The 23,892-nt window shown below is 44.7% G+C and overlaps 1 protein-coding gene across 6 annotated transcripts in view; it reads left to right on the top strand.

Annotated features, from left to right (window-relative positions):
- The window catches only part of rhbdl1 (rhomboid, veinlet-like 1 (Drosophila)), a 303,228-nt gene that overhangs the window by 188,220 nt on the left and 91,116 nt on the right, over positions 1-23,892 (top strand). For all 6 annotated transcript variants that reach the window (XM_072560061.1, XM_072560060.1, XM_072560063.1 and 3 more), the window contains one exon: positions 13,760-13,872. In XM_072560061.1, the coding sequence (XP_072416162.1) occupies positions 13,760-13,872 (113 nt within the window). The remainder of the gene's footprint in view (positions 1-13,759; positions 13,873-23,892) is intronic.

The raw sequence follows: 23,892 nt of genomic DNA, 5'->3' as shown, positions 1-23,892 counted from the left end.
ACATCTAAAGTCACCATCATCCCAGTGATCCAATCTCTCATTAGGGAGACAGAGACAACTGGTGGTGAGATTAACCTGAGGGTCACAACACCTCAGGGGAGGGGCAGGGTTGAAAAGGTGGGATTATCATGGTGATCTCAATTGGTGTAGGAATTGAACCTGTGCTGTGGATATCAGTCTGCATTATAAACCCAACCATCCAGCCACCTCAGCTAAATAACCTTATTTACATTATCTCTAATGAAAGATTTCTCTGTCTCTTCTGATTACTTAATGTCCTGCCTAAAACTGGTACCAGCCCCAGGCAATTCCTTTGCCCTACCCTCTCTAATGGTGAACTACCTAGATGTTGAGATTAAGCCATTATTTGGGACAGGTCAGCAGCTGAAGTAGCCTCTTCTATACCTATGTCCCAGCCTGCCATGCTTCACCATTGATCTGTCCAATTGATGCAACTGCCTGGGTCCTGCTGAATCTCTTCCAATTCTCTAAGCACACTATCCATTTGAGTGACTTCTGCAAATGTTGCTACTGGACTTCCTGTACTCATGTTCATTTCATTCATATGTATAGGTCGTTCTGCGAAATTATGTGTTTCGTTAATATGAATTTGCTGTAATGCGATTGACAAATTGGGGTCATTGTTTCTGAAGTGCAAACTTTTCAAACATGTATTGGCTGTAATGTGATTACATCACCAATGCTTTAAGCGCTGTTCCTTATGCATGATTTCTATAAGATGGGGTTGCACAAGGATGCAACCATTGTGTTATAGAAGAATTACCTGTAATGTCTATGGCCCTTGAACCACAGGTAACATTGCATCAGTTAAACAAATAGCAATGGCTGTTGTCTGCTCACAGGTTCTTTATCCAAGTTTCTAGGCATGTTGCCAAATTCCTTTCAATACTGTAGATCTTAATTTTAGCAACACGCTTATTGTCATCTTATCAAAAGTCATTTGAAAATCTATTTACACACTTCCTTTATCAATAATCTGCTTTTCGTCAAAGACCTCTATTAATTTGTCATGTGCCTCTAATAAATTTATGCTGCCTGTCCCTAATCAATCCTTATGTTTCACATTTTATATTAATTTAGTTCTATGTTTTGGGCTCTTGAAGGTTACACGTTGATCATGTTGAACTGCAGGTTTACAATCAAAGGGTTTAGCTCTATCTTCCTTCCTGAGTTGATGAGTTTCATGAAAGTTTCCAGTTCCTTACAGACGCTCAATGTGCAAGAACATAGCAAAGATTGTGACCTTTCCTTTCTGACCTCCTTTCCCCGAGAGGAGTGAAGGTAGTGAGGGGACAGCTCAAGAAAGCAATTAGAAAAGCAAAGAGTGGGCATGGGAAAACACTGGCTGGCAAGATTAGCCAGAATCCCAAGATATTCTACAGGTACGTCAAAGGGAAGAGAAAGAGTAGGGTGTATTAAGGAGCGGGGGGACAACCTATGCATGAAGCCAGAGGATATTGGGAAAATGTTAAGTCACAACTTCAAATCTTTATTCCCTAGAGGGGGATGCAAGTACAGATTTCGGGAAGATGGACTGAAGTTCTTGAGCAGATTGATATGAGAAGCAAGGAGGTATTGGAAGTTTTGGCGGATAAATCCCTAGGTCCAGATGAGTTATATCCCAGGCTACTATGGGAGACGAGGGATGAAATTACAGGTACCCTGACCCAAATTCTTTTTTTGGAGGGAGGTGCCAGAGGACTGGAAGACAGTCAAAATGGTTCCACTTTACAAGAATGGTGGCAGAGATAGATCAAGGAACTATAGACCAGTGAATCTAACATCAGTGGGAGGGAAATCGTTGGAGAAAATAGTGAAGGAGAAATTTAATCTTCATTTTGAGACGCAACAAAGTCAGCATGGCTTTGTCAGAGGGAATCACGCCCATCAAATCTAATGGAACTTTTTGAAGAGATGACCAATGTTTGGATAAGTGTGGTGCAATGGTTGTAGTTCATAGGGATTTCAGCAAGGCCTTTGAGAAAGTCCCACATGGGAAACTGATAAAGAAGGTAAAGGACCATGGGATCCATGGTAACTTGGCAAGATGGATCCATAATTAGCTTAGTGATAGGAGACAGAGAGTGGTTATAGGAGGCTGTTTGTGTGACTGGAGCCTGGTGTGTAGTGGCATACCACAGGGATCAGTGCTGGCTCCCTTATTGTTTGTGGTATCATAGGTGATGTAGATGAGAATGTGAGAGGGATGATATATAAGTTTGCCGATGATACAGGCTTGGCCTGGTGGTGACAGTGAGGAGGAAGGTGTTAGGTTATGGGGGGTGGGGAGGGGGGTACAAATGGAATGGTCAGATGGACAGATCAATGGCGGATGGAATTTAACTTTGATAAATGTGAGGGTATGTATTTTGGAAGAAGGAACAAGACAAGAGAGTACTTAATGAATGGCCAGATATTAGCAAGCTCAGAGGAACAGAAAAGTTTTGAGATGCTTGTCCACCGATCAGGGCAGGTTAATGGGCATATGGGATGCTGGGTTAACTGTTATGGCAATTATTATAAGAGCAGAAGGGTTATGTTGGAGCTGGGCTGGAGTTTGGTTAGGCCATAGCTGGAATATTGAGTGCAGTTCTGTTCATTGCGCTACAGGAAGGGTGTGATTTCACTGGAAGGGGTGCAGAGGAGATTCACTGGGATGTTGCATTTCAGCGATAAGGAGACACTGGATAAGCTCAAGTTGTTTTCTTTGCAGCAGAGAAAGTTGAGGGAGAACCTGATACAGGTGTATTAAGATTATGAGGGTCATGCAGAGGGTTTATAGAGAGCATCTGAGCCCCTCAGTAGAAGGGTCAATGACAAGGGGCATAATTTTAAAGTGGAAAGCAGCAAGTGTAGAAGGAATTTAAGGAAAAAAATATTTTCACTCAGAGGATGGTGGGGGTCTGGTATGAACTACTTTGGAGGTTAATTGAGACCAAAAAACTCACAACATTATTTGGATAATCACTTGCCATAGCATTCAAGGCTATGTGCTAGTATGGAAAGGTCGGACTAGTGTAGGTAGTAGAATATTTTATGTGGTACTGACTTGATGGGCCAAAGGGCCTCCTCTGTGATTGATTCTATGATTCTCTCGATGTTTTATAAAGCAAATCACTGGGACCTAGGGATGGATTTGGAAGCAGCTTGAGTTAGGCAACTTGCCGATTCCTCCAGACTCACCTTAGTTAAGAAGTAGTTCAACGTGGCCAACTTTCACTCCAAGGGGATAGACATGGGCGCATCAATCAACATCGGTAGCAGAGCCATTGGGAAGAGTGAGTACAAAGGTTAGAAGCTCACTGTAGGTCTCTGGGACATTGGCCCAATTGTTTTAGAAGTTATTAGGCCTCTGACCCTCAGATGGTACCTACTCTGTCATGAGCCCTCATACCATGTTAGCTTAATGACACACACACACACACACACACACACACCCTCATAACTTCCATGCCAACTCATTCCCACTATGGACTAACTGACCTTTCATACTGCTTCCATAGCTGCTCATCCAGCACTCAAGAGCCACCGAGAGATGAAAAAGTATAAGCATCGAACAATTAAAATGACTCTGACTTGTACACACTTGAGAGTGAAAAGCTTCCATTAAAAGCTTTTAAACCTCAAGTGATTATTCTCTTATAAAGTCAAATAAACTTTGTTTCAGACACCACAACAAAGCTGGCTAATCCGTTAATAATCTATTTAAGATATCAATCAAACTGAGCTCAAAAACAATCAGTTGGGATAATTTTGAAACTCAGTCATTCATTAATAAAGTCATGATTATAGTCCTTGGAGAGATGCTAATGAGCTCTGCATATGGGTCTCTTCCTAACTGCACAAAATTCTAGCCCTAGTGTCCTCTCCAGCGCAAATTCTACCCACTATTTTGTTAGTACTTCCTTCTGTAATGCATACTCCTAAGTAATTGTGGTACTTCTCTGTTAGCTTGTTTTTCCACTATTAACAGTTGTTGTGATAGAAACATGTAAGTACTTATACAATTCATGCCATTCCTATATGTGGTCTCCTTTTACTACTCCACTCGGCCAACATATCCTTTAACAATTTATTTTTTGTATGTTTAGATATTCTTTTTGTAGACACGTTTATGTTCTCTGGTAACCTTTCTTCATATTTTTAAATACCTTTTAACCCTTCACTGTACTGTTTCTATACTTCACTCACATCATTATTGTAATATTAGGTCTTAATTTGTCACATCATAGTCACACTTGCAGAATCATATATTGCAGACAATGTCCTGGACCCACCATCACCATCCCTGGGTGTGTCCTGTCTCATCGGCAGGACAGGCCCAGCAGACGTGGGGCACAGTGGGATACAGTCAGAGGGAGTTGCCTTGGGATTCCTCAACATTGGCTCTGGGACCCAACGACGTCAGATTAAACATGGGCAAGGAAACCTCCTGCTGATTACCACATACCGTCCTCCCTCGGCTGGTGAATCAGTACTCCTCCATGTTGAACACTTGGAGGAAGCACTGAGGTTGGCAAGGACGTAAAATGTACTCTGGATGAGGGGTTTCAATGTCCATCAATGCGAGTGGCTTGGCAGCGGCACTTGAGATTGAGCTGGTCGGGTCCTCAAGGACATAGCTGCTGGACTGGGTCTGTGGCAGGTGGTCGGAGAACTAAGACAGAAATACTTGACCTCATCCTTACCATTTTTAAAATTTCAACAATATACTTTATTTAAAGACATCTTTGCTACATGTACAGTTGATGATGCCATTCAGATGTATATTGTCTTTACATTCAGAGAACAGAGAGTCATTGATATTTACAATTCGCTATGTTAACCATCCAACTTCTTGGCATTTAGCTGAGGTATCAGTGGGACCCAATTACTGAATGGACCCCCATTATTCTTTGGCAGAAGGACTTTGTGGAGGAGTTCCACCTTCACATTGAGAATACTGTCCATTGTGTTGTGTGGTATGATCAATATGCTAAATGGGACAGACTGATCCAGCAGCTGAAGACTGGGCATCCATGACATGCTGGGGGCCATTAGCAGCAGCAGCAGAATCTTACTCCAACGCAATCTGCAACCTCATGATCCAGCACATCCACCAATCAACCATTAGCATCAGACCAGGGGATCAACCCTGGTTCCATGTGGAATGCAGGAGGGCACGCCAGGAACAGGACCAGGCAAACCTGAAGATGAAAACCAAAAGAACTGTGGACACTGTAAATCAGAAAGAAAAACAGAAGTTGCTGGAAAAGCTCAGCAGGTCTGGCAGCATCTGTGAAGGGAAATCAAAGTTAATGTTTCGGGTCCAGTGTCCCTTCCTCAGAACATTTCATGAGAATGGTTCCAGGAATGAAAAGTTCCAGGAATGAAAAGCTTAACATGTGAGGAAAGTTTGAGGACTCTGGGTCTATATTCAATGGAGTTTAAAAGGATGGGGGTGGGGGGGGGGGGGGGCGGGAGTTGGGTGGGGCGGGGGGGAATCTAATTGAAACTTATGGGATACTGAATGGCCTGGACAGAGTGGATATCGGGAAGATGCTTCCATTGGTAGGAGAGACTAGGACCTGAGGGCACTGCCTTAAAGTAAAGGGAAGACCTTTTAAAATGGAGATAAGGGGAAATTTCTTCAGCCAGAGAGAGGTGAATCTATGGGATTCACTGCCTCAGAAGGCTGTGGAGGCTAAGTCATTCAGTACATTTAAGACTGAGGTTCTAGATTGTCAAGGGGATCAAGGGTCATGAGAAGAAGGTGGGAGAATGGAGATGAGAAACTTATCAGACATGATTGAATAGTGGAGCATACTTGACAGGTTGAATGGCCCCAACTTCTGCTCCTACATCTTAAGATATTAAAGTCTAACTCACTGGAGGAGGCTCCACAAATATCCCCATCCTCAATGATATAAGAGCCCAGCACATCAGTGCAAAAGATAAGGCTGAAGCACTCACACCAAACTTCAGTCAGAAGTGCCAAGTGGATGATCCATCTCGGCCTCCTCCAGTGGTCCCCAGCATCACAGATACCAGGCTCCAGTCAATTTGACTCACTCCACATGATATCAAGACATTGTTGGAGATACTGGACACTGCAAAGGCCCTGGGCTTTGACAACATTCTGGCAATATAACTGATGACTCCTCCTCCAGTTACAACACTGGTCTCTCCCTGACAATGTGACTAATTGGGAGAAAGTGAGGACTGCAGATGCTGGGGATCAGAGCTTAAAAATGTGTTGCTGGAAAAGCGCAGCAGGTCAGGCGGCATCAAAGGAACAGGGGACTCGACGTTTCGGGCATGAGCCCTTCTTCAGGAATGAGGAGGGTGTGCCAAGCAGGCAAAGATAAAAGGTAGGGAGGAGGGACTTGGGGGAGGGGCGTTCGGAATGCGATAGGTGGAAGGAGGTTAAGGTGAGGGTGATAGGCCGGAGAGGGGGTGGGGGCGGAGAGGTCGGGAAGAAGATTGCAGGTCAAGAAGGCGGTGCTGAGTTTGAGGGCTGGGACTGAGAAAAGGTGGGGGGAGGGGAAATGAGGAAGCTGGAGAAATCTGTATTCATCATTAAAGTGTCCCGCACCAAACAACCCAACCGCACCATGGCTGAATACTTTAATTCCCCCTCCCACTCTGCCAAGGACATGCAGGTCCTTGGCCTCCTCCATCGCCAGACCATGGCACCACGACACCTGGAGGAAGGGCGACTCATCTTCCGCCTAGGAACCCTCCAACCACAAGGGATGAATACAGATTTCTCCAGCTTCCTCATTTCCCCTCCCCCCACCTTATCTCAGTCCCAATCCTCAGACTCAGCACCGCCTTCTTGACCTGCAATCTTCTTCCCGACCTCTCTGCCCCATCCCCTCTCCGGCCTATCACCCTCACCTTAATCTCCTTCCACCTATCGCATTCCGAACGCCCCTCCCCCAAGTCCCTCCTCCCTACCTTTTATCTTAGTCTGCTTGGCACACCCTCCTCATTCCTGAAGAAGGGCTTATGCCTGAAACGTCGATTCTCCTTCTCCTTTGATGCTGCCTGACCTGCTACGCTTTTCCAGCAACACATTTTTAAAATGTGGATAATTGCCCAGGTATGTCCTGTACACAAAAAGCAAGATAAATCCAACCCAGCCAATCATTGCTCCATTAAGCTACTCATGACCATCAATAAAGTGATGGAAGGTGTTATCAACAGTTCTATCAAGCAACACTACTCAACAATAACCTGCTCAGTAACACCCAGTCTGGGTTTCGCCAGGGCCACTCAGCTCCTGACCTCATTACAGCCTTGATTCAAGCATGGATGAAAGAGCTGAATTCCAGATGGGAGGGGAGAGTTACAGCCCTTGACATCAAGGCTGCTTTCGACTGAGGGTGGCATCAAAGTGCCCTAGCAAAACTGGAATCAATGGTTATCAGGAAGCACACTCTCTGCTAGTTGGAGGTATACCTGGCAGACAGGGAGATAGCTGTTGTTGTTGGAGATCACTCATCTCAGCTCCTGGTCATCTCTGCAAGACTTCCTCAGGGTAGTGTTCTAAGTCTAACCATCTTGAATTGTTTCATCAACGATCTTCCCTCCATCATAAGGTCAGAAGCGCACATGTTCGCCAATGATTGCACAATATTCAGCATTATTCACAACTCCTCAGATACTGAAGCAGTCTGTGTTCAAATGCAACAAGATCTGCACAATATCTAGGCTTGGGCTGACAAGTGGCAAGTAACATTTGCACCATACAAATGCCAAGGAATGATCATTACCAATAAGACACAATCTAACCATTGACATTAAGTGATGTTACATTTGCTGCATTCCCTGCTATCAATATCCTGGGGGTTACTGTTGACCAGAAATTCAAGTGGATTCCCCATATAAATACAATGGTTACAAGAGCAGGTCAGAGTCTAAGAATACTGTGGTGATTAACTCACCTCCTGACTCCCCAAAGCCTGTCCATCATCTACAAGGTGCAAGTCAGGAGTATCTTGGAATACTCCCCACATGCCTGAATGGTTGCAGCTCCAATTACACCTCTAGAAGCTTGACATCACTCAGATGCAAAACCTGCCAGTACACCACCCTTCTCACTTCCATCCAGGGCCCCAAACACTCCATTTTCCTGCCTGCTTTCCATAACATGAATGAGAAAGGAATAGAAGGATATGGATTCTGTAAGATTAGATTAGATTTACAGTGTGGAAACAGGCCCTTCGGCCCAACAAGTCCACACCGACCCGCCGAAGCGAAGCCCACCCATTCCCCTACATTTACCCCTTAACTAACACTACGGGCAATTTAGCATGGCCAATTCACCTGACCCTGGACATCTTTGGACTGTGGGAGGAAACCGGAGCACCCGGAGGAAACCCACGCAGACACGGGGAGAACGTGCAAACTCCACACAGTCAGTCGCCTGAGGCAGGAAATGAACCCGGGTCTCTGACGCTGTGAGGCAGCAGTGCTAACCACTGTGCCACCATGCCGCCCCAAAGCTTTAGTAAGCTTTAGTATGGAAGAGCAGAATGTGTCAGCACAGGTTTGAAGAACCGAAGGGCCTGATTCTCTGATGTATTGTTCTTTGTTCTTTGTTTTTTTCTTGTTAACCCTTCCACCCATTACTAATTAAAAACCTGTCCATCTCCTCCTTAAATTTATTCAATGTCCCACCATCCACCATACACTGAGGTAGTGGATTATGCAGATTCGCGACCCTTTGAGAGAAATAATTTCTCCTCATCTCTATTTTAAATCTACTCTCCGTTATGCTTGAATCATGACCTCCTTCTATATTGTGCCAGTTGAAGAAACATCTTTTGTGCATTGACTTTATGAATCCCCTTTAGCATCTTATGTACCTCAATTAGATCTCTTGTTATTCATATAAATTCCAGAGAATAAAGTCATACAGCATAGGAACAGACCCTTTGGTCCAACCAGTTCATGCTAAAGATAATCCCAAACTAAATAGTCCCATCTGCCTTCTCCTGGCCCATATTCCCTCAACCTTTCCTATTTATGTAATTATCCAAATATCTTTTAACTGTGGTAATTGTGCCCACATCCATCATTTCCTCAGGAAGTTTATTCCACACGTGAACCACCTTCTGTGTGAAAAATGTGTCCCTATGTCTTTTTGAAATCTCCCTCCTCTCACCTTAAAAATATGCCCCTTAGTCTTGAAATGCCCCATCCTAGGAACAAGTCACCTACCGTTAACCCTATCTATACCCTTTATGATTTTATAAACCTCCATAAGGTCACCTCTCAATCTCCTATGCTCACGTGAAAAAAGTCCCAGCGTTTCCACCCTTTCTTTATAACTCAAACCTTCCATACCCGGCAATATCCTGGTAAATCTCTTTAGCTTGATAATATCCTACCTATATCAGGGTGACCAGAGTTACATAAGGACATACATTAGAACAAGGAGCAGGAGTAGGCCATCTGGCCCTTTGAGCCTGTTCTGCCATTCAATTAGATCATGGCTGATCTTTTTATGGCCTCAGCTCCATTTACCCGCCCTCTCATGTATACCTTAATTCCTTTATTGTTCAAAAAAAATTTATCTTGGCTGTAAATTGGACACAATATTCCAGAAGAGACCACACCAATGCCCTGTACAACCTCAACATGTCTCCCCAAATGCCTTTTTTAACCACCCTGTCTATACATGACACAAACTTCAAACGATTATGTACCTGAACCCCGAAGTTCCTCTGTTCCATACCACCCAAGGCCCTACTATTAATTGTGTAAAGTCCTGCCCCAGTAACTGCTCAATCTCTGTCCTTAAGACAAGCTTCTCATCTCTGCAATCAATGTACACATCAGCCAGATATGTGTCGTGGGGAAGGGTAAGCTCATGGATTGTGAATCACTGCAGGTTGCTGGACAATTTCTACGGTTCTGCTGTGAGATTCACGAAGATGGCATACTGTGCTCAACCTCTCCATGACTTCTAAGAACTTTGCACATTAATTTCCCATTAAATTAGTTAGAGCAAGTTAAGTCTAGTAATTAAAACATGAGTAAATCTTAATGATGCGGTAATTGCTAATGACTGCCAATCAACTTTCCTTTCCAGGAAATAAACCATTATTAGTCTGAAGGTCTATTCCTTTAGAGTGTGAAGTATTTTTTTAAAATGTCAGTTTAAATTTGTTATTTTTTCCCCTCACTGCTTCGATCCCTCCCTCTTTTTCCTTTCTCTCGTCACTGAATCTTGCTTTCCTTGATTTATTTGCATTGTGCTTCTTGCATTACAACAGTAACTGGATTATAGAACTGTACAGCACAGGTGTGGGCTCTTTGGCCCATGATGTTGTGCCAAACATGATGCCAAATTAAACGAATCCCTTCTGCCTGTCCTGCACATTGTTTCAAAGCACTTTCAGATAGCCAGTGCTCATGAAAAAGTACAGCAATACTGAGACCTCAGGCAGTGAAGCGGAAAATGAAGTGTTCCTTGAGCCTGCATGGAACTTGCTCGAACACCGTAGCAGCCCTAGGACAGAAATGTTAGTGCAAGACCAGGGTGGTTTCTTGAAATGACAAGCAACCAGAAGGTCAGGGTCATTCTTACAGAGTGGAGCTCTGTGAAGCAGCCACCCAATCGACATTTGTTCTCATCAATGTAAAGGAGATTGTTTTTATGATCTGTGCCTGCTGCACTGTCACCTGACAGCAGGTTTTACCAATGGAAAGCTTCCGCAGCTGCTGAATTGTGTGTGATTTCCATGCACGCTGCTGACTCTGCGAGTTTCAATTGGAATTATCTGGGAAAGAGGAAAGAGTCAGCTGGCATAAGTGACACACGGATCTGGTTACAATGTTGCAGACAGTATGCTGATGACAAAATCCTAGCCAACCATGTCTTAGCCTATCAACTGAACTGTCCTGTTTAAAACACCAAGTTCCTCCAATTCACCACCTTTTTATTGAAGGATGCTTGTTGCTTTCAGTCATTTTGATTGAGAGGTTTCCACAAATCCAATCTGTTTTCTGCCTCTAATTTTTGATATTTTTTACCATGAGTCAAGAGGCACATGATCCACAGTTTGCCAGACCCTCTGAGGCTTCCATTTCTACACCTTTTCAATTGTTCGCTTCAAACTCTGACATCTTCTAATGGGGGAGTGAGGGACACTGTGACCACTAGGACCCCTGACTGGGCACTCCCTCCCCCGGGTTGCTCATTCATGAGTGTAATATTTAGAGAACTATTAGTTAATGTCATTTTTCTCCCCAGTGTAAATCGCATGGTCTTGGTACAAACCGCTGTTGTAGAGGAGGGAGATGATGCCTGCTGTTAAGATTGATCGATTGGAATCAATCGCACACCATCATCTGGTGGAAGTGGCCAGTCAGCATTTTGGAGGGTGACATGGGACTGATGTGGGACAGTTGCCAACACTGGGTCCACACATTAGGCTAAAGCCTGAGGTGACATTAGGCTCAATCATGAGTCCAACTTTGGGCTATTCCCTGACAAACACTTCCCTAACGTAGGGACACAATAAAAGAATGGCCCTGGAGCATCGGAGGCTGAGGGGTGACCTTATAAAAGTTTATAAAATCATGAGGGGCATGGATAGGATGAATGGGCAAGCTCTTTTCGCTGGGGTGGGGGAGTCCAAGAACTAAAGGGTCTAGGTTTAAGGTGAGAGGGGAAAGATTTAAAAAGGACCCAAAGGGTAGGTTTTTCACGCAGACAGTGGTGCGTGTATGGAATGAGCTGCCAGAGGAAGTGGTGGAGGCTGGTACAATTACAACATTTAAAAGGCTTCTGGATGGGTATATGAATAGGAAGGGTTGAGAGGGATGTGGGCCAAGTGCTGGCAAATGGGACCAGATCAGGTCAGCACGAATGAGTTGGACCGAAGGGTCTGTTTCCATGTTGGATGACTCAATTGGGGTGGAATGGTGGCTCAGTGGTTAGCATTGCTGCCTCCCAGCACCAGGGTTCAGTTCCAGCCTTAGGTGACTGTCTGTGTGGTGTTTGCATATTTTCCCTGTGTGTGGGTTTCCTCCCAAAGTCCAAAGATGTGCAGGTTAGGTAGATTGGCCATGGGGAATGTGGTAGGGGTGGGTCTGGGGGATATGTGGACTTGATGGGCCAAATGGCCTGCTTCCACACTGGAGGGAGTCTATGACTCTATATGAGAGGCATGGCCAAGACTTATTTGTATTTTGAAAAGATTTGCTGACATTTGCTGCAACATAGAAAACAGGAGCCGGAGTAGAGTCATAGAGATGTACAGCATGGAAACAGACCCGTCGGTCCAATCCGTCCATGCCGACCAGATATCCCAACCCAATCTAGTCCCACCTGCCAGCACCCGGCCCATATCCCTCCAAACCCTATTCATATACCCATCCAAATGCCTCTTAAATGTTGCAATTGTGTCAGCCTCCACCACTTCCTCTGGCAGCTCATTCCATGCCCGTACCACCCTCTGCGTGAAAACGTTGCTGCTCAGGTCTCTTTTATATCTTTCCCCTCTCACCCTAAACCTATGGCCTCTAGTTCTGGACACCCCCACCCCAGGGAAAATACTTTGTCTATTTATCTTATCCATGCCCCTACTAATTTTGTAAACCTCTATAAGGTCACCTCTCAGCCTCCAACGCTCCAGGGAAAACAGCCCCAGCCTGTTCAGCCTCTCCCTGTAGCTCAGATCCTCCAACCCTGGCAACATTCTTGTAAATCTTTTCTGAACCCTTTCAAGTTTTACAATATCTTTCCGATAGGAAGGAGACCAGAATTGGATGCAATATTCCAACAGTGGTTTAACCAATGTCCTGTACAGCTGCAACATGACCTCCCAACCCCTGTACTTAATACTCTGACCAATAAAGGAAAGCATACCAAACGCCTTCTTCACTATCCCATCTACCTGCGACTCCACTTTCAAGGAGCTGTGAACCTGCACTCCAAGGTCTCTTTGTTCAGTAACACTCCCTAGGACCTTACCATTAAGTGTATAAGTCCTGCTGAGATTTGCTTTCCCAAAATGCAGCAGCTCGCATTTATCTGAATTAAACTCCATCTGCCACTTCTCAACCCATTGCCCCTCTGGTCAAGATTCTGTTGCAATCTGAGGTAACCCTCTTCACTGTCCACTACACCTCCAATTTTGGTGTCATCTGCAAACTTACTAACTATATCTCTTATGCTCACATCCAAATCATTTATGTAAATGACAAAAAGTAGAGGACCCAGCACTGATCCTTGTGGCACTTTACTGGTCACAGGCCTCCAGTCTGAAAAACAATCCTCCAATACCACCCTCTGTCTTCTATCTTTGAGCCAGTTCTGTATCCAAATGGCTAGTTCTCCCTGTATTCCATGAGATCTAACCTTGTTAATTAGAGTAGGCCATTCAGCCATCCTAGCCTCCTCCACCATTCAATATGATCATGGCTGACCATCCAACTCAGTCCCCTGTTCTTCATTTCTCCCCATACCCTTTGATCCCTTTAGCTCCATGAACGCTACCTAACTCCTTGAAAACTTTCAATGTTTTGGCCTCAACTCCTTTCTGTTGCAGAGAATTCCACAATCCCCCCACTCTGCATGTCACTGGGATTACGATTAAATCAACTAGCTGCAGGTATAGAACAATGGGCTTCTAGTAATAATTAAACATAACTATGAGTAGAGCTCACTGAATGTTAACATTTACAATCATGCATCCTGTGAAATGTTTGACTCTAACGCAGGCTCTTGTGGTTATTGCAGATTGGAACAACTGGGGTTCAATGCTTTCTTGCAGCTGATGATTGGAGTGCCCCTGGAGATGGTCCATGGGATTATGCGCATTGGCCTGCTGTACCTAGCAGGTGTTCTTGCAGGTGAGCCTGCCCTTTGGTAAATCCACGCACTATTGTTTCAGTCAGGTAAGGCTCACGTAAACAATTGTTAACACAGACAGCAGCATTGCTCAGCTGGGACCAGCATTTTTCCACTGGGTCTTGGGACATGGGCGATTTTAGCTAGGCTACATTTCCTGCCCCTCCCTGTTACCCTGAGATGTCAGAGATAACGCCAATCACTGCAGTCTTTTTGGTCATGTTGTTCCCACAGAAACGTTTGGTGGAGAAATCCAGGATATTAACGCAATGAAAATGAATAAGTAGCAGTATACAGCCAAGGGACACAACTTGGAGTTGACAGAATTCCCATGATTTTGCTGTTCTTATCTTTCTCCGGTGCCACAGTTGAGCATTGCTGTCAGAGTAAGGATGGAGAATTACTACCGTACATCCTGGAGATTCATTGGAGTGTGACAGTGAGGGAGGTGTTGGATAAAGGGTTTGGGGCCAAACAATGAAGAAGTACAGTGTTTTGGCCAGTAAGGTCTTGTGGTTCTCTTCAGTATTGCTGATGCTGTACCTTTCTAAGCAAGCAGCGATGAGTATTTCATCATAACCCTGAGCTGAACACTCAGATATGTTACCCTACAATAGTTAGCACAGTGCTGTGCTGCAACATGTCCACCTCCTTGACTGATCAATGCTGACAACCATGACAAGCTGCTTGGCTTTCTCTCTGCAGTAAAGGCAAGACAGAACTATTCTGTGTCTGTAAGTTCTGATTGAAGTTGCAATGTGATAAAGGGAAATCCAGAGATCCTGTGGATATCTCAATGAGCGTAAAGTGAGTGAGTGTATAGGAAGTAAGCTAGGAGTTCTAAGAGGCACTGTGTTCTGTCCTTATAGCTGACTGTCCTTATTGCACAGCAACCTAGCAGTAGCACCGCGGTGTGAAGGTGTCACTGAGTTCCGCAGCGCAGTATTGAAATGTTGAAACATACGCTGAGTTAGTCAGAGATGTGTCCCGATGACGAGTTGCTTTGCTGATGTTGACTTCCACGTGGGCGGTGGGGGTGCAGATGGCCACCATCCATGGAGCATGCCCTGAGGTATTGGAAACTGCTGGTCAACCTGGAAGCACAGAGAGCTGCAGCTGACAAGTAACTGTCTTCGATGTTCCAACTTTGATGTCGGGAGTTGACAGAGTCTCATCTCTCTCCTATTCCTTGGAAAATAGCAGCCTACATGTAAGTCAGGCTAGATTAGTTAGCAAAGAGATGTTGGCACATGCAGACAGGGTCGAACTGAGATTCGAGAGTGTGGTGCTGGAAAAGCACAGCAGGTCAGGCAGCATCCGAGGAGCAGGAGAATCGACGATTCGGGCATAAGCCCTTCATCAGGAATGAGACTTGTGGATCAGGGCAGAGAGATAAATGGGAGGGGGGGGGGGAGGCGACTGGGGGGAAGTAGCTGGGAAAGTGATAGGTGGACAAAGGTGAGGGAGAAGGTGATAGGTCAGGGGGGCGGTGATGAGGAAACTATTGAAATCCACATTTATCCCTGGGTGGTTGCAGGGTCCCAAGTCAGAATATGAGGCGTTCCTCATCCAGGCTTCCAGTGATAACAGTTTGGCGGTGGAGAAGGCCCAGGACCTGCATGTCCTTGATGGAGTGGGAGTGGGAGTTGAAGTGTTCAGCCAAGGGCTGGTGGAATTGATGGGTGCAGGTGTCCCAGAGATGTTCTTTGAAACGATCCGCAAGAAGGCGCCCCGTCTCCCCGATGTAGAGGAGACCACACTGGGTCCATCCAGCCCTCACCTTCCACTCCACCCCTGGCACCACAGGAGGTGCAAAACCTGCGCCCACACCACTCCCCTTGCCTCTGTATAAGGCTCCAGGGGATCCTTCCACATCAGTCAGAAATTCACCTATGCTTCTCCCAATGTCATCAACTGCGTCCGTTGCACCAGATGTGGTCTCCTCTACATCCGGGAGACAGGACGCCTTCTTGTGGATCATTTCAGAGAACATTTCCGGGACACCTGCACCCACCAACCACACCACCCCATGGCTGAACACTTCATCTCCCCCTCCCACTTTATCAAGGGCACGCAGATCCTGGGCCACCTCCACCGCCAAACTGTTATCATCCGAAACCTGGAGAAGGAATGTCTCATCTTCCACCTTGGGATCCCGCAACCACACAGGATAAATGTGGATTTCAACATCTTCCTCATTTCCCCTCCCCCCACGTTATCCCAGTCCCAAGCCTCCAACTCGGCACCGCCCTTCGGACCCGTCCATCACTGCCCCCTCTGACCTATCACCTTTTCCCTCACCTTCGTCCATCTATCACTTTCCCAGCTACCTCCCCCAAGCCCCACCCCCCTTCCCTTTTATCTCACAGCCCCGACCCACAAGCCTCTTTTCTGATGAAGGGCTTATGCCTGAAGCGTCGACACTCCTGCTCCTCGGATGCTGCCTGACCTGCTGTGCTTTTCCAGCACCACATTCTCGACTCTGATCTCCAGCATCTGCAATCCTCACTTTCCACTGCGGTGAGATTCCCATGTGGCTGTGAAAACTTTAAGTGGAAAATTGGACTTTCTTTTTCTGCTCATTGAGAATCACATTTTCTGATTCTTGCTGTATTTTCTTAACTTTCTCACTGTTGTCTACGTCATTCACAGGTTTGGAATAATCCATTCACAGTTCACTTTGATGGCCTTTGATCAGAATGCAGTATTGTGTCAAAGTTGCACTTTGTGTTCCTGTCTTCTCACTCAAGAATTTTCAATGCTCAATTTTTTTAAGTCGTCACTAGCTGAAAGTGCCAATACAACTTAAAACTCAGCTAACTTGGTTAACTGGATGATTAAAGATACAAAGGATTATTTTGGAAGATATTTGAAATAGGTAATTGACAAACAATATCAGAATTGGTTCAGTTTGTTACATATTCACCTCTGCATTACAAGGTTCCAGTTTCAATTCCCACGCTGGGACTTGAGCACAAAAATCAAGGCCGACACTCCAGTGTGGATCAGAGGGAGTGCTGCAATTCTGAAAAGACAGTCCTTTCAGCTGAGGTGTTAAATAGAGCACAAAGTGACTCAGTGGTTAGCACTGTTGCCTCACAGCACCAGGTTTGATTCCAGTCTCGGGTGACTGTCTGTATGGAGTTTACACATTCTCCCTGGGTCCTGAGTTCCCTCTGCATGCTACGGTTTCCTCCCACAGTCCAAAGATGTGGAGCAACTGGAGTGAGCAAGGTTAGAAGTCACACAACCCCTGGTTTTAGTCCAACAGATTAATTTGAACTCCCAAAAGCTTTTGGATTTCAAATAAACCGGTTAGTCCAAAGATGTGCAGGTTTGGTGGGTTAGCCCTGGGAAATGCAGGTGGGTTAGCCCTGGGAAATGCAAGTGGGTCCGGGTGGGCTGCTCTTAGGAAGTTTGGTGTGGACTCGATGGGATGAATGGCCTGCTTCCAATAGGGGTTCTATGATAAATCGAGGCTCCATTTGCACGCTTGAGCAAGTGTAAAAATCTCATGGAACCATCTCAAAGAAGAACAAGGGAGTTATACCTGATAACAGTCTAATTTGCTACCCTCAGTCATCATCACATAAAACAAATTATTATCACACTGATTTTTGGGGTGCTTTCTAAGTGCAAATGAGCTGCTGCATTTCCTGCATTATAAGAGTAATGCTACTTGGTTGTCAGGAACCTTGAGAAACATCTGCTCGATGTACAAGGTGCTATGTAAATGTTTCTGCTTGTGGGATAGTACAGCTCAGGTGGTCTTCCCTGCACATTCTTCCCATCTTTGTCTAACCCTGTCTGCAAACAACTTGTGGCTTCAGATGAGATTGAAGCAAATCAGGGAAATCCCAGAGTAAAATCTTTCAAGCTAATGCCTCATGCAGGCCTTCTTAACACATACACCTATGTACATGCTTCTTAAAAAACATGATGCGAAAAACAGATAAACATTAATAAATCTCCTCTTTCACTGTATTATATTGTGATCACTTCCAGACAAACAATGATACTAAACATCAGGACAGCTTCTTCTAAGAAAGGGAAAACACCATATTTATTCCTGATAATAATAGGAAATTAAGTGAAAAATTGCAGAATGTGCCTAAAATGCTAAATACTGTCTAATTATCCAGTACAAATGACATTTGTAGGATCTTAATCAAACAGCTCGGGAACTAAGATTGTAAAGCCCCTAATTTTAATGTTGTGGACAAATGCTTGATATACTTGTATCAGATTCCTCTGTCCACTATTTAATTCAGTTGGTAACCCACCTATTTAAAACGTGGGACAGGCTGTCTTACAAATGCATTAAACATTTGTATGCAATTATAGGCAGCGATATTCCTACACTTCCAGTGTGAATTCACTCTCAAAGTCACAGATCAGATAGATGGCTAAAACACAGTGGAGCATTGATTGTTTGAGGTTGTAATTCCTTCACGCACCTTTTAGTGGAATTATATTTTCACCACAAGTGTATGTCCTTCCTTTTTCATAGCCAGATAATTTTCCAGCTCCTCTATTAAAGCATGTAATTATTACAACATTTGGAGTCATGGAAAGTTCCAACTTCTATTGCCCTTAGTTGTCTCTTAACCAAGAGTAATAAGGGTGATAGGTGCATTCAGCCAAAGAGTATTCAGTTCCCATGGCATCTCTCCTTAACTTTTATTAAAAATGGGTAAGCACACTCAATCCCTTCCATGTTCAGAATGGCTTAGCTAATGCCTTCCCAATCTAGAGTGTGCAGGAAGCAATATATAAAAGGAGCTCTCAACATAGAAGTGCCTCTGAGTGCCATTTGCAATGATTATATTCGAAACATGCAAAGAGCAAGCCCGCCAATCATTCCATTATAGGTTTAACTTTTAAGGTCTGACTTTTTCTGTTGTATTTTGTAAACTCGCTTTGAATCCTCGGTATTGAATTGGAAACATTATGTACAAAACTTGAAAGGGTTCAAAAAAGGTATTGCCAATGTTAGGGGGTTTGAGCCACAGGGAGAGGCTGAATAGACTGGGACTGTTTTCCTTGGAGCATCAGAATCTGAGGGGTGACCTTTATAGAGGTTTATAAAATCATGAGGGGCATGGATAGAATAAATAGGCAAGGTCTTTTCCCTGGGGTGGGGGAGTCCAGAACTAGAGGACGTAGGTTTAAGGTGAGGGGGCAAGATTTAAAAAGAACCTAAGGGAAGGTAAGCAAACCATTGCCTTGGGAGTCTGTGGCCTCCATTTTAATTGCAGTGAGGGTGGAGAGAACGAGGACTGGGGTAGGAAGGTAAGCAAACCGCTTAAAAAGCTGATATATTTGGCAGCGGCTGAACTCGAGACACTACCTGTGTAGTGTCTCCCACCCTCCCTCCTCCTTTAACCAGAGAAAAGGACTCTGTGTTAATAAGGTAAGAATTTTGATAAGTTGGTTAAAAAAGAGGTGCTCGCAATGAAGAGAGGTTGAGTAGGTTAGGTTTATTTTCACTAGAAAAAAGGAGATTGAGGGAGGACCTGATTGAGGTTTACAAAATCATGAAAGGCATAGACAAGGTGGATAGAGACAAGCTTTTTCCCAGGGTGAAGGATTCAATAACGAGAGGTCATTCTTGCAAAGTGAGAGGTGGAAAGTTTAAAGGGGATACACGCGCAAGTACTTCACACAGAGGGTGGTGGGCATTTGGAACACGTTGCCAGCAGAGGTGGTAGAGGCAGGCACGGTAGGTTCATTTAAGATGTGACTGGACAGATACATGAGGAGGTGGGGAGCAGAGGGATACAGATGGTTAGGAATTGGGCGGCAGGTTTAGACAGTACATTTGGATCGGCTCAGGCTTGAAAGGCTTGAAAGGCCGAAGGGCCTGTTCCTCGGCTGTAACTTTTCTTTGTTCTTTGTTCTTTTTCTTTTTTGTAACTTTTGTCTCAACTTGTCTTAAACTAATGTGGCAGGGGGATGGGAACCAGATGAGGAGGTTAGTAGACAGTAAGGAGGCACTAACGAAAGCTTGTAAAGAACTAGATAATGAAGTCAAGATTAAAAATGGCAGGGGATCTCAGACCCATGTAATGCTCCTCTTGCTCAATGTGAGAGCTCAGGGGCACAGCTGGTGTGCCTGGCTCCTTCACGTGCAGGAAGTGTGTCCAGCTGCAGCTCTCGTTAGACTGCATGATGGCTCTGGAGCTGTGGATGGACTCACTTTGGAGCATACGTGATGCTAAGGAGGTCATTATTAGCACGTTTAGTGAATTGGCTACTCCGCATATTAGGATTACTGAGGGAGAAAGCGAATGAGTGACCAAAAGGCAGAGAAAGAGCAAGAAGGCAGTGCATGTGTCCCATGCAGTCATCTCCCTCCAAAATAGGTATACTGTTTCGGGTACTATTGGGGGAGATGGCTCACCGGGGAACGCAGCAGTAGCCAAGTTCATGGCACCGTGGCTGGCTTTGTTCTACAGAAGGGCGGGAAAAAAGAGTGGAAAGGCTATGGTCATAAGGAATTCAATTGTAAGAGAAGTGGATAGGTATTTCTGTGGTCGAAAATGAGACTCCCAAAATAGTAAGTGCCTGTCAGGTGCACAGGTCAGGGATGTCTCAGATCGACTGCAGAAAAGGGGGAGGGTGAACAGCCAGTTGTCGTGGTGCATGTAGGCACCAATGATAGAGGTAAAAAATGGATGAGGTCCTACACAAAGAATTTAGGGAGTTCGGAACTAAGTTAAAAAGTACGACCTTAGAGGTAGTAGTCTCAGGATTGCTACCAGTGCCATGTGCAAGTCAGAGTAGGAATGGTAGAATACATGGCTTGAGAGATGGTGCAGGATGGAAGGGTTCAGCTTTTTGGGACATTGGGACTGGTTCCGGGCGAGGTGGGACTATTATAAATGGGATAGTCTACACCTGGGCCGGACTGGAACCAATGTCCTTGGGGTGCTTTTGCTAACGCTATTGGGGAGGGTTTAAACTAATGTGGCAGGGGGTTGGGAACCAGATGAGGAGGTTAGTGGACAGTAAGGAGGCACTAACGAAAGCTTGTAAGGAACTAGATAATGAAGTCAGTATGACTAAGGGGAAGAGTAGGCAGGAAGCGGTGGATGAATGCAGAGGGTCTGGTGGTCTGAGGTGCATTTGTTTTAATACAAGAGGCATTGTAGGTAAGGCAGATAAACTTAGGTCTTGGATTAGTACCTCGGAGTATGATGTTATTGCTGTTACTGAGACTTGGTTGAGGGAAGGGCATGATTGGCAGCTAAATGTCCCAGGATATTATGCTTCAGTTGGGATAGAGAGGGAGGCAAAAGGATTGGAGGAGTTGCATTACTGGTCAGAGAGGATATCACAGCTGTGCTGAAGGAGGGCACTATGGAGAACTCGAACAGTGAGGCAATATGGGCAGAGCTTAGAAATAGGAAGGGTAAGGTAACAATGTTGGGGCTGTACTACATGCCTCCCAAAAGGGCGTGTGAGATAGAGGTACAAATATGCAGCGAGATCATAGAAAGATGTAGGCACAACAGGGTGGTGGCAATAAGAGATGTTAATTTTCCCAACATGCACTGGGATTCATTTAGTGTTAGAGGATTGGATGGAGCAGAATTTGTAAGGAGCATCCAAAAGGGTTTTCTAGAGCAGAATGTCAATAGTCCAGCTCATGAATGAGTCCAGCCAGGTGGTTGAAGTTTCAGTGGGAGATTACTTTGGGAATAGTGATCACAATTCCATATGTTTTAGGATGCTCATGGACGAGAGTGGTCCTAAAGGAAGAGTGCTAAATTGGGGAAAGGCCAACGAGACCAAAATTCGGCAGGAGCTGGGGAGTGTAGATTGGGAGCAGCTGTTTGAAGAGAAATCCACATTTGATATGTGGGACGCTTTTAAAGAGAGGTTGATCAGAGTTCAGGAGAGATATGTTCCTGTGAAAATCAGGAATATTCTTGATGAAGGGCTTTTGCCCGAAACGTCGATTTTACTGCTCTTCGGATGCTGCCTGAACTTCTGTGCTTTTCCAGCACCACTCTAATCTAGAATCTGGTTTCCAGCATCTACAGTCCTTGTTTTTACCAAAATGAGGGATAAAAATGGCAAGATTAGGGAACCATGGATGACAGGTTAAATCTCTCTTTTAGCTAAGAGGAATAAGGATGCATACCGAAGGTCTAAGGTTGATTGATGAGGGAAAGGATGTAGACGTTATAAACATGGACTGAAGACAGACAAAGCTTTGGAAGAATATCAGAAATGTAGGACCAATCTGAAACGAGGAATTAAGAGGGCTAAGAAGGGTCATGAGATATCCTTAGCGAGCAGGGTTAAGGAAAACCCCAAAGTCTTTTATTCATGTATAAGGAGCAAGAGGGTAATGAGGGAAAGAGTTGGCCCGCTTAAGGACAAAAAAGGAAAGATATGTATGGAGTCAGAGAAATGGGTGAGATTCTTGATGAATACTTTGCATCGGTATTCACCAAGGAGAGGGACATGGTGGATGGTGAGGTTAAGGATAGATCTTTGATTACTCAAGTCAAATCGGCATAAGGAAGGAGGAAGTGTTGTTATTCTAAAAGGCATTAAGGTGGATATGTCCCCAGGACCGGATGGGATCTATCCCAGGTTACTGAGGGAAGCGAGAGAGGAAATAGCTGGGGCTTCAACAAATATTATTGCAGCATCCTTGGAAACAGGGGAGGTCACAGAGGACTGGAGAATTGCTGATGTTGTCCCCTTGTTTAAGAAGGGTAGCATGGATGATCCAGGTAATTACAGACCTGTGAACCTGACGTCAGTGATAGGGAAGCTACTGGAGAAGATACTAAGGGATAGGAAGAAAATGGACTTATCAGTGCTAGCAGCTTGGTTTTGTACAGGGAAGTTCATGTCTTACAAATCTAATAGAATTCTTTAAAGAGGTGACAAAGGTGATTGATGAGGGAAAGGATGTAGATGTTATAAACATGGATTTTAGTAAGGTGTTTGATAAAGTTCCCCATGGTAGGCTGATGAAGAAGGTGAAGTCACATGGGGTCCAGGGTGTTCTCGCTCAATGGATAGAGAACTGGTTGGGTAACAGGAAATAGAGAGTATTAGTGGGAGGGAGCTTCTCAAAACAGAGACCTGTGCTGGAATCCATGTTGGGACCACTATTATTTGTGATATACATAATTGATTTGGAGGAAAGTGTAGGTTGCATCATCAGCAAGTTTGCAGATGTCACTAAGATTGGTGGAGTAGCAGATAGTGAAGGAGACTGTCAGAGAGTACAGCAGAATGTAGATGGATTGGAGCGTTGGGCAGAGAAATGGCAGATGGAGTTCAGTCTGGACAAATGTGAGATGATGCATTTTGGAAGATGCAATTCTAGAGTGAATCATACAGTAAATGGAAAAGCCCTGGGGAAACTTGATGTACAGAGAGATCTGGATGTTCAGGTCCATTGTCCCCTGAAGGTGGCAACACTGATCAGTAGGGTGGTCAAGAAGGCATATGGCATGTTTTCCTTCATCTGACAGAGTATTGAGTACAAGAATTGAAGGTCATGTTACTGTTGTATAAGACATTGGTTCGGCCACATTTGGAATACTGTGTACAGTTCTGGACACCACATTACGAAAAGGATGTGAATGCTTTGGAGAGGGTGCAGAAGAGGTTCACCAGGATGTTGCCTATTATGGAGGGTGCTAGCTATGAGGAGAGGTTGAGTAGATTAGGATTGTTTTCATTGGAAAAAAGGTGGTTGAGGGGGGACCTGATTGAGGCCTACAAAATCATGAGAGGTATAAAGTTAAAAATCACACAACACCAGGTTATAGTCCAACAGGTTTAATTGGAAGCACACTAGCTTTCGGAGTGGCGCCCCTTCATCAGCTGACAGTGGAGGGCTCAATCCTAACACAGAATTCATAGCAAAAATTTACAGTGTGATGTAGCTGAAATTATGCATTGAAAAATTGATTGTCTGTTAAGCCTTTCATCTGTTAGAATACAGTGATAGTTTCACTTCTTTCATGTGTAAATCGCAAAACCTTTTT

Source organism: Chiloscyllium punctatum, chromosome 40 (genome assembly GCF_047496795.1).
Source record: "Chiloscyllium punctatum isolate Juve2018m chromosome 40, sChiPun1.3, whole genome shotgun sequence".
NCBI lineage: Eukaryota > Metazoa > Chordata > Chondrichthyes > Orectolobiformes > Hemiscylliidae > Chiloscyllium > Chiloscyllium punctatum.
This window is presented reverse-complemented; position numbering and strand designations above follow the sequence as displayed.